At 44.5% G+C, this 16,112-nt stretch overlaps 1 protein-coding gene and 1 pseudogene across 2 annotated transcripts in view; one reads left to right on the top strand and one right to left on the bottom strand.

Annotated features, from left to right (window-relative positions):
• Positions 1–2,139, top strand: part of LOC139576154 (dysbindin domain-containing protein 1-like) — a 29,622-nt gene extending 27,483 nt beyond the window's left edge. For both annotated transcript variants that reach the window (XM_071401891.1, XM_071401890.1), the window contains exon 4: positions 1,019–2,139. In XM_071401891.1, the coding sequence (XP_071257992.1) occupies positions 1,019–1,176 (158 nt within the window). In that variant the 3' untranslated portion in view covers positions 1,177–2,139. The remainder of the gene's footprint in view (positions 1–1,018) is intronic.
• A 1,359-nt stretch (positions 2,140–3,498) lies between these two features.
• Positions 3,499–16,111, bottom strand: LOC139576151 (mitochondrial inner membrane m-AAA protease component AFG3L1-like; annotated as a pseudogene).
• Between the last annotated feature and the right edge of the window lies 1 nt (position 16,112).

Here is a 16,112-nt window from a genome sequence, read left to right as displayed (position 1 = left end):
CATGAACTAAATTATATTCTGTTCTTTACGATCGGGATGCCTTTAAACCATAGCATATTGATCTATTCTACAGTAGGGAAACAAACTGCACTCACCACTGCATGCTGTTCTAAACTATTTTTGGAGAACCTTGGGCAAACATAATTGAGTGAAGTGGCATAGAGAAAGGAAGCTTTTAGAGGCATTAGGTGACTTCAGGGAGTTGACAGCCCCTACTGACTTGATTTACTTTGTTAAATGAGTTACAGTATGGTGACCATTGGGGGAGATAGCAGGTAGACTCGCGGTTAAGAGCGTTCCACAGGGATGCTGGCCCATGTTGACTCCAATGCTTCCCCCAGTTGGGTCTAGTTGGCTAGATGTCCTTTGGTGGTGGACTATTCTTGATACACATGGGAAACTGTTGAGCGTGAAATACCCAGCAGCGTTGCAGTTCTTGACACAGTCAAACCAGTGCGCCTGGCACCTACTACCATATCCTGTTCAAAGGCACTTTCAAATTTTGTCTTTCCCATTCACCCTCTAAATGGCACACACACACAATCCATGTCTCAAGGCTTAAAAATATGTAATATTTCTTTAACCTGTCTCCTCCCCTTCACCTACACAGATTGAAGTGGATTTAACAAGGGATAACAATAAGGGATCATAGATTTCACCTGGTCAGTCTATGTCATGGAAATGTTCCTAATGGTTTGTCCACTCAGTGTATATGCTATACGTGACAGACAGGAAGGTGCGGAAACTTAATCCAGGGCCTCTGGGTTACGTGGTCAGCATGTTTGAGCTGTATAGAGCAGTTCACAACATACATGTCCCCTAGGCTGTTTTTTTCCCATAAAAATATCAGGATACGTGAGAGGCGTGCACTTTGACCTCACCTTGTGTGTACATGAGTTTTATGTTTGTGGTTAAGAGACGTGCATGTTTGTATGTGTGTGATCCATAACTTACCCACCCTCTCATCACATGTATGTCATGTGCATAGCTTGACCCTTCTCCTCATTATCATCCCCAGGCCACCAACAGCCACCCCTGCCCAGAGGAGGTTACATGCGCTCCCCCTCGTGGACCCGTTGCAGCAAGGCTGAGCCCCGCAGGGAGAGGAAGCACCACAGCGACTCCGACACCACCGCAGAGCCCTTAATGAAGCTGGAGAGGCCTAAGCAGCCCTGAGAGCCTGTGGGTCTGGAGGAGAGGCCCAGGGCCCGGAAAGAGAGAGGACCAGAGTTGAAACACCGAGAGCGGACACAGAGACCACACCAACTGACCCAACCCCTGCGCCGGGCACTGAGACAACCATGGTGCTAAAGACACTATAGACAGACTGAGCTCTCGATGCTGTGCACTGTATTATAAACTTAACATGAAACGATGTCTGTGAGTGAAATACACACAAAATCACACACACGTACACACATACTATTATTGTGTTTTCCATGCAAGGGGTTCCACTGGCACAAAACACTGGAGGGCCAGTGTGCTTTTTGAGGCTTTGTTTGGGGTGAACAACAGGGTATAAGGCTGTCCCAGTGTGGGGAGAATGCTTGGTCAAAAGCCTCCCCATCCCTGCAGCATCTTAGGGGTGGGAGAGTAGATTTGGAGGGGTGGGACGGACCCTGAAATCTGTGACAACCTCGGCTACAAAATATCATGTGGCAAAGTTAACGAGAATACCCACTCCAGTCAAATAAATTACTGGAATATGGATGTCATTATGCGATAGTACAGCAGGCAATCTGGAAGTCTTCTTTGTAATTAGAATAAGAGTCCAACCTGAATCTATTGCACAATGTTCTTCCTTAAAGTGCCAGGGCCATCTGCTCTCTCTGAATTACTTTCTGCAGGCTTTCTGTAGGTTGTAACTAACAGGAGGCAATGGGTAGCGTTTCAGTGGGGCCACTCTCCATCGCTCTCTTTTCTTTCCATCCTCTCTCTCTCTCTCTTCTTCTACCTCTCTCTACCTGAGAGGAAACCGGTGTGGCCACAGTAAACTAAATGTATTTGCAGATATGAGATGAGATACGACAGCAGCCCTTCTCACCAACATTACATTCAACACTGTGGATCTTGTCCTTTGCCAAACCAAGCGATGTGGGGATGGGTGGTGAAAAAAATAAAGAATTTCATGCAAACAAAGTGAATTTTCTCTGTGGGAGATTTTTGCGTTAGAGCACTAACCAAACATTGTGCAGCTGTAGGTTGTCTGATAGGGTATTACGAACAGCAGTCTGAACTTTCCATTATTTATGCTCAACAGACCAAACAAACAAACTCTCTCGGATTCCTGCCAGGAACACTGTGGAAGAAAACCAGCATCAGCAACATGAAAACAGTTCAATTGAAACCACATTGAAATACTTCAGAGTACACACTTAATCACACAGTGGACAGAGAAGTATTGAATAGCAATAATGTTTAAATGTTCAAAGGAATAACTTTAATTTACTCTTGTCAGCTTCGCCAAAATCAATGGGCTCTGGCAGCTCTGTAGAGGTTTAAAATGTCTGCTTTTTAAATCGTGACTGCAGGTTCCTAACTGAGCAGATAGAGGGCAGAACAGAATAAAGTGGGGAATGAGATAGACTTACAGTATACAGTCATACACATATCCATAAACAGCTTTATACCATGGCGTTTTTTAATACTTGTTTCTGATTGGCTTGAAGTACATTCTAGAGCGTGCATTATTTAAGTGATAATGTCCAAGAAGCTGGTGTTTGGAGGATATATTGGTACAGGTGTTAGGCCCGAGACGAAGTGGAGGGCTGGCAACCCGTGCCAAAATATCCTCCAAACACCGGCTTCGAGGGCTTTATCACTTGTATACAACGGGTTACCAACATATTATGGGCTCTCCAGAGGGTGGTACGGTCTGCACAACGCATCACCAGGGGCAAACTACCTGCCCTCCAGGACACCTACAGCACCCGACGTCACAGGAAGGCCAAAAAGATCATTAAGGACAACAACCACCCGAGCCACTGCCTGTTCACCCCGCTACCATCCAGAAGGCGAGGTCAGTACAGGTGCATCAAAGCTGGGGCCAAGAGACTGAAAAAAAGCTTCTATCTCAAGGCCATCAGACTGTTAAACAGCCACCACTAACACAGACAGGCTGCTGCCTACATACAGACTTAAAATCATTGGCCAATCTAACAAATGGATCACTAGTCACTTTATTAATGCCACTTTAATAATGATGTTTACATATCTTGTATATACTGTATTTTACACCATCTATTGCATCTTGCCTATGCCACTCGGTCATTGCTCATCCATATATTTATATGTACATATTCTTATTCCATCCCTTTACTTATATTTGTGTGTATTAGGTAGTTGTTGTGGAATTGTTAGATATTACTTGTTAGATATTGCTGCATTGTCGGAACTAGAAGCACAAGCATTTCGCTACACTCGGAATAACATCTGCTAACCATGTGTATGTGACCAATAAAATTAGATTTGATATTCAAATAATGATTGACAATTTCATTAAAAACCTTATTTCGATGAATTTATTCATACTATTTCATCCTTCGACAAGATACAGATATTCATCCTTCCCGACACAAATCTAGGGTTGCTACCCAAGCCGGCTGGTCGTTCGTTCTATCGGTTCTGTTGACAGAGAAGCAACCCAGTCGTTCAGCCTTTTTGTTCTGTATCTATGACAGAGAAGCAACCCAGTCGTTCTAAATGTTCCATTGCCATACTGGCTGGCAACGTCTTATCCCTTGCTTGCTAGCTAGCCAACTACGGCTAATTTACAGTCACATCAAAAAGTGCAGCCAGAATAACAGCAAAGTAGCCACATTTATATGAACCATATATATAGGACCCACAGGAGGCTGCTGAGGGGAGGACAGCTCATAATAATGGCTGAAATGGAGTGAATGGAATGGTATCCTTGGCAGCAGATAATGGGGATCCATAAGAAATACAAATACCATTTCATTTATTCAGTTGCAGCCATTACTATGAGCCCATCCTCCCCAATTAAGGTGCCACCAGCCACCAACACACAGAGGCATGGACTGTGTACATGTAACTGCCAAAATAAAGGAAACACGAGGAATGAGTAAATGAGTAATAAAAGGTATATAGAAAGCAGATGCTTCCACACAGGTGTCCTTCATGAGTTCATTAAGCAATTAAAATCCCATCATGCTGAGGCTCATGCATAATCTTGCTGGGAAAGCCATTCTTTTTGGCTCCATCCACAGGGCAGGAGTGCTCACTGAATGGTTTGATGAGCATTAAAACGATGTAAACCATATGCCATGGCCATCTCAGTAACCAGATCTCAACCTAACTGAACACTTGTGGGAGATTCTGAAGCAGCACCTGAGACAGCATTTTCCACCACCATCACCGAAACAATTCCAAATGATGGAATTTCTCGTGGAAGAATGGTGTCATCCCTCCAGTAGAGTTTCAGACACTTGTAGAATCTGTGCCAAGGTGCACTGAAGCTGTTCTGGCTCGTGGTGACCATGCACTCTACTAAGTCACTATGTTGGTGTTTCCTTCATTTTGGCAGTTACCTGTACACTACTGTATATAAATCAAATCAAAATGTGCCCCCTGTTCCTATGGAATGGGATTTCACATCCAGTATAACCAGTGGCACAAATACTCCTGATTTAAGTCATCCTTACAGCACTGTGAGGTCAGATAACTAATAATAACAACTCATAGATATGCATTCACACTGGGACATAAATTCTGATTTTATTGGTGAATGTCAGATGTTGATAATATATCACATAGCAAACTAAACATTTATGGATGTATTTTAGTGTTGACTTTTTTGTTGTTGCATTGAAACAGTCATATACACATTCCTTATAGTACTTTAAGCAAGATCACTAGATAAACTGAGCCACAAGAACCAGTAGTCAGTCAAATCAGGCAGAAAAGCAGGATTGGAATTTAAACACAGTTTAGGCTACACCAAGACATCTGGAATATACTCTAAATACATCATATTTTTTGTTTACGGTAACCCACACAACTAGGCATAGAAGTAGAAATATATTTTTTCATACATATGGTCCGGAGTGTAACAATGCAAATTTTTTGTATAAATCCATGAATCAACGTAGGTAATTGCGGAGTTCCAAAACTGGTCAGAAATACTGAGATTGAGTGAAGTAGTGACACCTTTATTTTCAGCAGTAAAAGGTTAAAAAACAACCTTCAGAAAGTGCAATGCAGATCGGTACGACATCATCTCATTACTTCTCCCAAAACCCAAATACCCTCTATTCTGAGAAGTGGAAACCAAAACCCCTCTACAGGGTTTCTACAGGGGTGTGGAAGTAAGCATGGCTCGGCTGGCGTTGCTATGGAGATATATAGTACCAGACAAAAGTTCATACATACCTACTCATTGAAGAGGTTTCCCCCCCCCAAAACTATGAAATAACACATATGGAATCATGTAGTAACCAAAACAAAGTGTTAAATAAATCAAAATACATTTTGTTTTGGTTACTACATGATTCCATAGTTTTGAAACTGAGGACTTTTTCTGTCTGTAATAAATCCCTTTTGTGGGGAAAAACTCATTCTGTTGTTCTGATCAGAAAACTGTTGTTCTGATTAAAGAAGCAATAAAACTGGCCTTCTTTAGACTAGTTGAGCATCTGGAGCATCAGCATTTGTGGGTTTGATTACAGGTTCAAAATGGCCAAAAACAAAGGACTTTCTTCTGAAACTCGTCAGTCTATTATTGTTCTGAGAAATAGAGGCTATTCCATGCAAGAAATTGCCAAGAAACTGAAGATCTTGTACTACGCCCTTCACAGAACAGTGTAAACTGGCTCTAACCAGAATAGAAAGAGGAGTGGGAGGCCCCGGTGCACAACTGAGCAAGAGGACAAGTACATTAGTGTCTAGTTTGAGAAACCGATGCCTCAAGTCCTCAACTGGCAGCTTCATTAAATAGTACCCGCAAAACACCAGTCTCAACAACAGTGAAGAGGCGACTCCGGGATGCGGGACCCCTCTTAGGGTTAAGAGATTTGGACCACCTCTCTCTAGCCCTCTCCATATGTCCCTCCTCTGTCACCATCTCTCTCCTACATACCCCTCTCTATCCCCCTCACCTTCTCTACCACGTCTCTCTTCTCAGTGATGAGCTGCTGTGTGCGTTGGAAGGCAGCGTCGATGAGTGAGCGGACCTCCTGGTCTATGAGCTGGGCCGTGGGCTCGCTGTAAGGCTTCTCCATCACCATCTCTCCCTGCCTGGGGAGCTCAAAAGACACCTGGCCCACCACCTCACTCATCCCAAACTGAACCACCTGAGGGATCGAGGGGGAGAGAGAGAGGTTAATTAGAGTGTGTGTGTGTGTGTGTGTGTGTGCGCGCGCGCGCATGCGTTTACCTGTGCGTAGGCAGACTGCGTGACCTTCCGGAGGTCATCCTGTGCCCCTGTGGTGATCTTCCCAAAAAATACCTGCTCTGCCACACGTCCCCCCAGCATCATACACATCCTGTCAAACAGCTGCTCCCGAGTGAACAGGTACTGCTCCTTAGGGAGGTACTGAGCATACCCCAAACCCTTCCCCCGGAGAATGATTGACACCTGGGACAGGAGAGGAAACAAACAGGTAAGAGCCTACATTCTGCTCAGGGTGAAATTGAGGGATAGGTAGGGTAGGTAGGATAGGTAGAACAGGGACAGTAAGAACAGAGAAGAGACAGTGGGTGGGGATAAAAGGTAAAAGAAGAGAGGGTAGAAGAGAATGTTATTGAGGAGGGAAGAGGGGAGGAGATGGCCGCACACCTTGAGCAGAGGGTCAGCGTGTTTCAGGTGCCAGCCCACCACAGCATGGCCAGCCTCGTGGTATGCTACAGTGGTCTTCTCTAATGGCTGTAGTACCTGGGTCTTCTTCTCCAGGCCTGGGGGGAAAGGAGGGCATGTTTACAACCACAAAGTGTGTGTGAGTTTCATGTCTCAAGGCTGCACATGTGTGTGTTAGGGGAGGGGGCTTGGTCACTTGTTCAGGAGTAAAAGAGTGGCCTCACTGGCCCCGACAGACAGGGCAGGAAGGTCATGTCAACACCAGTCAGTCTGACAGTTACATTCCAAAGATGAACTCCCTGTTGGAGCCCTGACCCCTGACCCCTGACATCCACTCCCCCCACCATCCCCCAGTCAGTGACAGTAGCTTACCTCTGATGACCCTCTCGATGGCCTGCTCAAAGTGATTGACGTTGATAGACTCGTTAAGGTAGCGTGCTGCTATCAGGGCCGCCTCATTACACACGTTGGCAATATCAGCTCCTGTATGTTGACAGAACCATGTACTGTGTTAATGTCATCATTACTTTTAAAAGGATAGTTCGGGATTTTGGAAATTAATCCCTTTATCTACTTCCCTCACGAGCAAATTCTAACTAGATTATCACAAAGACTGGAAGTATTTGGGTAAAGCTAGTGCAAAGTCAAAGTCTCGCTAATGCTAGTTAGCATTGGCCTGCAAAGCCACCTCTAACTTCCTTCCTACTGGACACGGAGACATAAGAATGGTATCCATGAGTTCATCTGACTCTATGGAAGTAGATAAAGGGCTTCATTTCCAAAATCCGAACCATCCCTTACACAGCTAGCTGTCAACGTGCACACAGACAAACACACCTGGCCCTGCACTCACCAGTGAAGCCAGGTGTGAGGGGAGCTAGTTTCCTGGCCAAAGCTTCAGAGTCTATACTGGAGTCCAGCTTCAGAGGCCTCAGATGGACCTTAAAGATGGACGCTCTGCCCTTTATGTCTGGTGGACCTGAGAGGAGAAGAGAGAAAGAGAATTTGAATTAGAGTAGGGATAGAAAGGGAAAGAGATGGGGATCAGGTTTGACAGGGAGGAAGTGTAACATATTTATGGGGACGGATCACTGGCTCAGGCTGGAGAGGAAGAGGGAAAATATTGACACCCTAGTCAGAGAGCCCAGGGGAGCAGCTTGCCTCCTATCCCTAATGGTTACTGTCCCCCGGTTACATAACCCTTCGGTTTATAGAAGCTCTCGCTCAGGCTGCAGTTAGTTTCCATGACAGACAGAAGAATGCAGGCCAGTGAGGCCAGGTCAGAGCTGCCTACCATTGTACAGCTGGACTGGACTTGGGGGGAAACTGGATCCCAGCCGTAAGAAATAACCTAGATCAGCCATCTCACCTCACTCACAAAGGGTACAACCACATCCACACAGCTGACATAACGCAATTAGGCAAGTTATGATAGTACTGATGGCAAAAACATTTTGCACAGTCAGTGCTTCTGCACCTGTACTTTTGCCAAGAATGTGACCAAAAATATGTTGTTGTTTTTTTATCTCTGTGCACTTCAAGTTTCCACTTCTAAAATGGCTTGATAACAAGGACTAATTGCGAGGACAAACACCAGGCAAGCTTTTACTGCATTGCTGAAATGGGGTCATGTCAAATTCTAATCATGTCGGCAAGGGCTGTAGGAAGTGGTTTCACTACCCAAGGAAAGGTGACAAAAAAAAGCCTGTATATTAACCACATTAATTTCAGCCAGGGCTGTCTGGGACTAGAATATGGACCAGGAGTTCTCAATGACCACAGGACCCAACAGCAAAAAACTCTGGGCTCTAGTTAGAATTTATAGCACTGAGTTTTTCCTGTTCAGGTCAAACTCCTTTCCCCAAACTCACAGGGCCAGGTTAGCTCGTTACTATGGTAATGGGGGTCAGGTCAGGAGAGGCGGAACTTGACAGACATGGCGTGCTAATGTCATGAGCTATGCCGGCCGGCTCAGGCTGGGTAATCCCTCAATAGACTGCGCTGAAGATGCTAATCCAACGACAGGGCAGAAAACACATTCTGTTTGTGGGCTGTTGACCAGAGAGGAAGAGTTGTCAGAGAGCAGAGCCAGAACAACACCAGAGCAAAGAAAGCAACGCTAATACCACGTTAATCCTGGAGACTCTAATCCAGGTAACCATGTTCAATCCAGGTAAACTATGTTTAATCCAAGTAAACTACGCTCTTTGAGTGACAGTACTGAACACACTGATAAAGCACTGTTAAAGTACCTTTTACTGTAGAAATAGACAGCATTGTGTATACCGTACAGCGGCTAGGTAAAGGCATCCACATACTGTGGCTTATATCTAGAATATATATATATTATTTTACCTTTATTTAACTAGGCAAGTCAGTTAAGAACAAATTCTTATTTTCAATGACGGCCTAGGAACAGTGGGTTAATTGCCTTGTTCAGGGGCAGAACAACAGATTTGTACCTTGTCAGCTCGGGATTCAATCTTGCAACCTTTCGGTCCAACGCTCTAACCACTAGGCTACCTGCAGCCCTGTATATGTGAGGTACTGATAGAGCTGGACTCTGAAAGAGGGGCCAATGAATTGTCTGATAGTCTATAACAATGGCTGTGTTGATTTTTGGCGACAGGTAGACACAGATTATGTCCTGCAAAAGTTAGACTATCTGTACCTACTACAGTATTTAGATCATTGACAGAACAGAGAGCTATGACAGAACAGAGAGCTATGACAGAACAGAGTGCTATGACAGAACAGAGTGCTATGACAGAACAGAGTGCTATGACAGAACAGAGAGCTAGGACAGAACAGAGTGCTATGACAGAACAGAGTGCTATGACAGAACAGAGTGCTATGACAGAACAGAGTGCTATGACAGAACAGAGTGCTATGACAGAACAGAGTGCTAGGACAGAACAGAGTGCTAGGACAGAACAGAGTGCTATGACAGAACAGAGTGCTATGACAGAACAGAGAGCTATGACAGAACAGAGAGCTATGACAGAACAGAGAGCTATGACAGAACAGAGTGCTATGACAGAACAGAGAGCTATGACAGAACAGAGAGCTATGACAGAACAGAGTGCTATGACAGAACAGAGAGCTATGACAGAACAGAGTGCTAGGACAGAACAGAGTGCTAGGACAGAACAGAGTGCTAGGACAGAACAGAGTGCTATGACAGAACAGAGTGCTATGACAGAACAGAGTGCTATGACAGAACAGAGAGCTATGACAGAACAGAGAGCTATGACAGAACAGAGAGCTATGACAGAACAGAGTGCTATGACAGAACAGAGTGCTAGGACAGAAATAAACAGTTCCAGGCCACACAGACTTTATTTATGGAGTGGACTGACTGTACCTATATAAATCTGTCTGTCGAAGCGCCCAGGTCTCATCAGTGCTGGGTCCAGGATGTCTGGTCGGTTGGTCCCAGCCAAGACGACCACGTTAGTGCTGGTGTTGAACCCTACAGAACCAACAGAGAAGTGATGAAATAAACAGTTAAGATTGTATAGAATTAGCTTCCAATACTCTACTCAGCAAACTAGATGCAGTTTATCATAGTGCCATCCGTTTTGTTACTAAAACCCCTTATACCACCCACCACTGCGACCTGTATGCTCTAGTCGGCTGGCCCTCGCTACATATTCGTCGCCAGACCCACTGGCTCCAGGTCATCTATAAGTCCATGCTAGGTAAAGCTCCGCCTTATCTCAGTTCACTGGTCACGATATCAACACCCACCCGTAGCACGCGCTCCAGCAGGTATATATCATCCCAAAAGCCAACACCTCATTTGGCCGCCTGTCCTTCCAGTTCTCTGCTGCCAGTGACTGGAACGAATTGCAAAAATCGCTGAAGTTGGAGACTTTTATTTCCCTCACCAACTTTAAACATCTGCTATCTGAGCAGCTAACCGATCGCTGCAGCTGTACATAGTCCATCTGTAAATAGCCCACCCAATTGACCTACCTCACCCCCTTACTGTTTTTATTTATTTACTTTTCTGCTCTTTTGCACACCAGTATCTCTACTTGCTCATGATCATCTGATGATTTATCACTCCAGTGTTAATCTGCTAAATTGTAATTATTCGCTCCTATGGCCTATTTATTGCCTACCTCATGCCTTTTGCACACAATGTATATAGACTCATTTTGTTTTTTTCCCTACTGTGTTATTGACTTGTTTATTGTTTACTCCATGTGTAACTCTGTGTTGTTGTCTGTTCACACTGCTATGCTTTATCTTGGCCAGGTCGCAGTTGTAAATGAGAACTTGTTCTCAACTAGCCTACCTGGTTAAATAAAGGTGAAATAAAAAAATAAAAATAAATAGAAGGGTCACATAATAAACAGGACACCGATAACTATGGTTAATTAAACATGGCACATTCATTGCGTGTCTTTGGGAATCATTTCCCTTTTTTTGCTTCATTTAACCTTCATTTAACCAGTGTAAGACCACCAAACCAGACCTACCATCCATCTCCACTAGCAGCTGGTTGAGTGTGTTCTCCTGCTCACTCTGTCCCCCAAAGTTCCCTCTGCCTCTCTTCCTGCCCACAGCATCTATCTCATCGATGAACAGGATGCAGGGAGCGTTCTTACGGGCCATGGCAAACATATCCCTCACCTGGAAAAAGGAAAGGCATGGGTTACATTACTGGGTAGGTCCACAGCACAACAAATCAACACTTTAGCAAAGTTTATCATTCTTATTGTATAAAACTCATGTCAATACAATGATACAGAGACATGTATTTATTCCCATAGAGGAGTGAAACAAGTGCGTGACCTCAAAGCAAATATTTAGACAAAGAGGAAAAGCTAACAGAAATCCACCCTGTAATCCAACTGTCCGTCTTCCTCCCCTCTCCCCTGGGGTAGTACTCACCCTGGCTGGGCCCACGCCAACAAACATCTCCTGGAACTCAGATCCGTTGACGGTGATGAAGGGGACATTGGCCTCTCCGGCTGTGGCCTTGGCTAGCAGGGTCTTCCCTGTGCCGGGGGGACCCGACAACACTGCACCCTGGGAAGCACATGGTCATAGCTGGTATAAGTGGACACTCTTGTGAGTACTTAGAGGTTAGAGTGCAGTGGTAACTGAGATGCAAAGGAAATGTCTATGCAAACAAACAGCCAATTAACTATAATCTCAGCTTGTCATTCTGCATAGACAAATTCAACTGCACAGTGTTTTCCTGACATGGCCATGAAATCCAACACACTGCTATTTTTTCTCTTGGTGGGCATCATCCTGTACAACAGGGTAATCTGAGTAGTGTTTCAGATGCTGGTATGGTATCTAAGGAAAGAGTTACCTTGGGGATCTTGGCCCCCAGGTCCTGGTACTGCCGGGGGTTCTTCAGGAAGTTGACAAACTCTAGGATCTCCAGCTTGGCTGAAGGGGTTGCCCCGCCCTCCGCCACGGCCTCCTGCCATTGGTCCCTGGCGCATGGTGAAGAGCAGGAAGCCAACCAGCAACAGGGTTGGAAGAATGCTCATCAGGAAAGTACTATATATAAATAAAAGAGAGGAGAGATTAGCATTAAGGGGCCAATCAATCTATCAACATATCCAGGGTCAGTGAGCGCATGATAGAGAGGACCTTCAAATGAGCTCCAACCCCACAGCTCCTAATCTGAACAACATTCAAATAGTCTTCCTGTTCCCACAGCTCTCCATCCATCCCATGTCCTAGACCTCATGGTGTCTCACCCATCCCATGTCCTAGACCTCATGATGTCTCACCCATCCCATGTCCTAGACCTCATGATGTCTCACCCATCCCATGTCCTAGACCTCATGATGTCTCACCCATCCCATGTCCTAGACCTCATGATGTCTCACCCATCCCATGTCCTAGACCTCATGATGTCTCACCCATCCCATGTCCTAGACCTCATGATGTCTCACCCATCCCATGTCCTAGACCTCATGATGTCTCACCCATCCCATGTCCTAGACCTCATGGTGTCTCACCCATCCCATGTCCTAGACCTCATGATGTCTCACCCATCCCATGTCCTAGACCTCATGATGTCTCACCTATCCCATGTCCTAGACCTCAAGGTGTCTCACCAATCCCATGTCCTAGACCTCATGATGTCTCACCCATCCCATGTCCTAGACCTCATGATGTCTCACCCATCCCATGTCCTAGACCTCATGATGTCTCACCCATCCCATGTCCTAGACCTCATGGTGTCTCACCCATCCCATGTCCTAGACCTCATGATGTCTCACCCATCCCATGGCCTAGACCTCATGATGTCTCACCTACCCATGGCCTAGACCTCATGATGTCTCACCCGTCGCTCTCGCTTCCATAGATCACAGGTACTCTGTGTGTAGATTCCAGGCCCATCTCCTGCTGGGCCAGCACTAGATTGCTTTGAAACGTCTCCACGCTGCCGATGTTGAACCACAGGTAGCTCTGTGACACACAGAGAGACAAGGGGATGTGAACACACTTACAACTGTTGGCATTCCTCATTGGTTAAATTCCAAGCAAAACATTATGGAACATAAGCACATAAGACATCTAAATCCAAATGCATATCTTACTAACTTGTAAACTCTGTACATGTCTTGAATTCCAAAGAAAGGGGACCTATGGATAGTGTAAAAAAAAACAAGGCTCCCAAATGTCTCCCCTGTGATTATTTGGTACATACCACCTCTGACGTATTGACTCCATGCACTGGGATGACTCTGACATACTGTTTGTTGACTACCTCCAGACGGTCCACCTGTCACCAGACACATCAAAGAATGAAGACCTCAGACTCACTGTTCCACACACAAACAATGACATAACAGCTCCAGGCATGAAAACACATTCAATAATACTTTACTTATTGGTCTTATAAAATGTTATTACATAGTAACTAGTGAAGAAAAGTAACCATATCCCCTGTCTCTCACCAGTCCTCTAGCCAGGTAGCTATTTACAAAGTCCTTCCAGGAGACTTCCTTCCCAGTCTCTCGGAAGTAGAAATACAGGAACGCAGAGGCCATGCCGGCAAATCCGATCGCGACATTGCGCATGGTCTTCTCATCCCAGGGGAAATCATTCTGTCAGATTCAGAGAAAACAATGAGAGGAAATGATGTATACAGAAGTCTCATCAACACACACACAAGCGAACACACACAGACACAGTGTCTGAGTGGAAGCAAGCAGAGTGGTGCTCTGGCCAGCGTCTGCCTCCCTCTCATGCAAACTGTCAACCCCCCCATTAGCAGTATGATAAAAGGTGACCCTTTATCCTCTTACACAGCAGCCCTTTAGAAATAGAAACACAACTTTTTTTAAACTTTCCTCTCTCATCAATTACATAACACGCTGCCAAACAAGGCATTATTGACTGACGTGTTTATGTAGTGTCTCTGGTTCAGATCAGGTAGATTAAGGGGTGGAAAATCAAACATGAGTGATGACAGAGTGCTGTTGCTGTGGAGAAAACAGGCACACCTTGTTTGTTTACATGTCTGATCTGTAGAAAGTGGAGGCTTTGAAACAGACCTGGAAGCGTGTCCACCAGTCTGAATCATCCTTCCTTCCGCCTCTCTTCCCCTCTCTCTCGCCACTTTCATTTGGTCCCTCTTCTCCTCCGCCCTGAGATTCTGTCTCTTTGTTCTTCTCATCTAAACAAGCAAAATGGCAAAATAAATTAAATCCCAGACAACTGGCTGTCCATCATTGACATCCCAGTGTTTTAAGAGTGGGCCAGTAGAGACAGGATATAGGTCATTAGTCATACCTCCGGTCTCTTCAGATGATTTGTTCACTCCAGGAGTGTCCTCACTCTTTGGGAAGAACTTCTCAAATCCTGAAGCAATTAAAACATCTAATTAGCATAGGGATTGAAGATGTAGGACACAATCAAACAACAAAAATGAATTGCACAGTCATCTGTAATTGCCATGGTCATTACATGCATAGATGATAACATCAACATATTCCTGGTGTTAGAGTGATTTACCTCGTGGGGGTTTGAAACTGAGCAATCGAGCCAATGTGAAAGTGCATTGATTTAATCCCATGGGATTGATTCGTTTTAATGCAGAACACTGAGGAGACAGCAGGATTGGATTAACACAGCCTACCTTGAATCTCATATTTGAAAGGGTTAAAATATCTGCATTAGGCTACTGATATTCAACAATACACAGTTGAAGACTATTCAGATGTTATTCACTGAATATTCTAATTATGATCCCAAACATTTAAATGGGTATAGCAACCGACTTTCTTTTTATAGTTTACTCTCCGTTAGTCAGCCCCTCTACAAAACATTTTTGGGTGCGCATCATTTTTACCCCTTTTACTATTCATTGAATATACAACACATCCACACATAATAACTGAAGCAGGCAAACTGATTATTATTACAGTAAATAATATTAAAGTCCTTAATAAACAGATTAACTCATTGAATTTATGTTAGGCTATAAAAGCATCGATTTGGCAAAAGGCCTTTGAATGTTTCACACAATTTGGGTCAAGGCTAGAATAATACGAAAAGCTCCGAGACCGTTGCGACAGGATCCAGTTGGTCAAATTTACGTCAAAAGTAAATTTGCAAAAGTTTTTTGCATTTTATCTAACGCTAACAAATTGTCCTAACCTTAACCCAATTATCCTAAAATGATAGGTTAATTCTCCCAACCTGCTGAATAAGTTATCCTAACCTGCTACGAAAAATCAAATCTGACGTTAATTTGATCAAAACTGAAGTGATCGCTTCTAGCCATGACTCACAATTTGCTGCAGCTGCCCCCTTCCCCACAGAACGCAGCAACTCGCTATGTTATGAAATTAATGAGGGGTAAAATGTTTCATAAGCAAGGAAGGGATCTTTATGTAAGAAACTCTTTATAACAAAGTTCATCAAGTAAAGACAAACAAGGCTTAATCATGCATTTTTAAATATATTGTAAATCTGTCATCAATGTTGTGTGATAGCATGACATGGTTCTTTTGCAAGTTGACGGCGGACGGCATTATTTAAATAAATGACACCCTACCTTCGATAATGAGCTAAAGTTACTATAGCGGAAAGCTGCATGGATGGTTGCGCAGCCTCTGCCCCAAGCCTGCACCCCGTTCCGCAGGGGCACAACACTCACTGAAAGCAGCCCCATCATGTGAACCATACTTCGGCTGGAGCAGGCAGAGTATCCCCGCTATTGCGGTGGATCAACTCCCGAGCCTCAACAGTTTAAAACTAGCTACGATTACGCCGAGTGAGATAAACCAAGTCAACAAACGTATATAATGCC

The sequence above is a fragment of the Salvelinus alpinus genome, chromosome 5, assembly GCF_045679555.1.
Source record: "Salvelinus alpinus chromosome 5, SLU_Salpinus.1, whole genome shotgun sequence".
NCBI lineage: Eukaryota > Metazoa > Chordata > Actinopteri > Salmoniformes > Salmonidae > Salvelinus > Salvelinus alpinus.
Note: the sequence above shows the minus strand (reverse complement) of the source record. Positions and strands in the feature narration are given on the sequence as shown.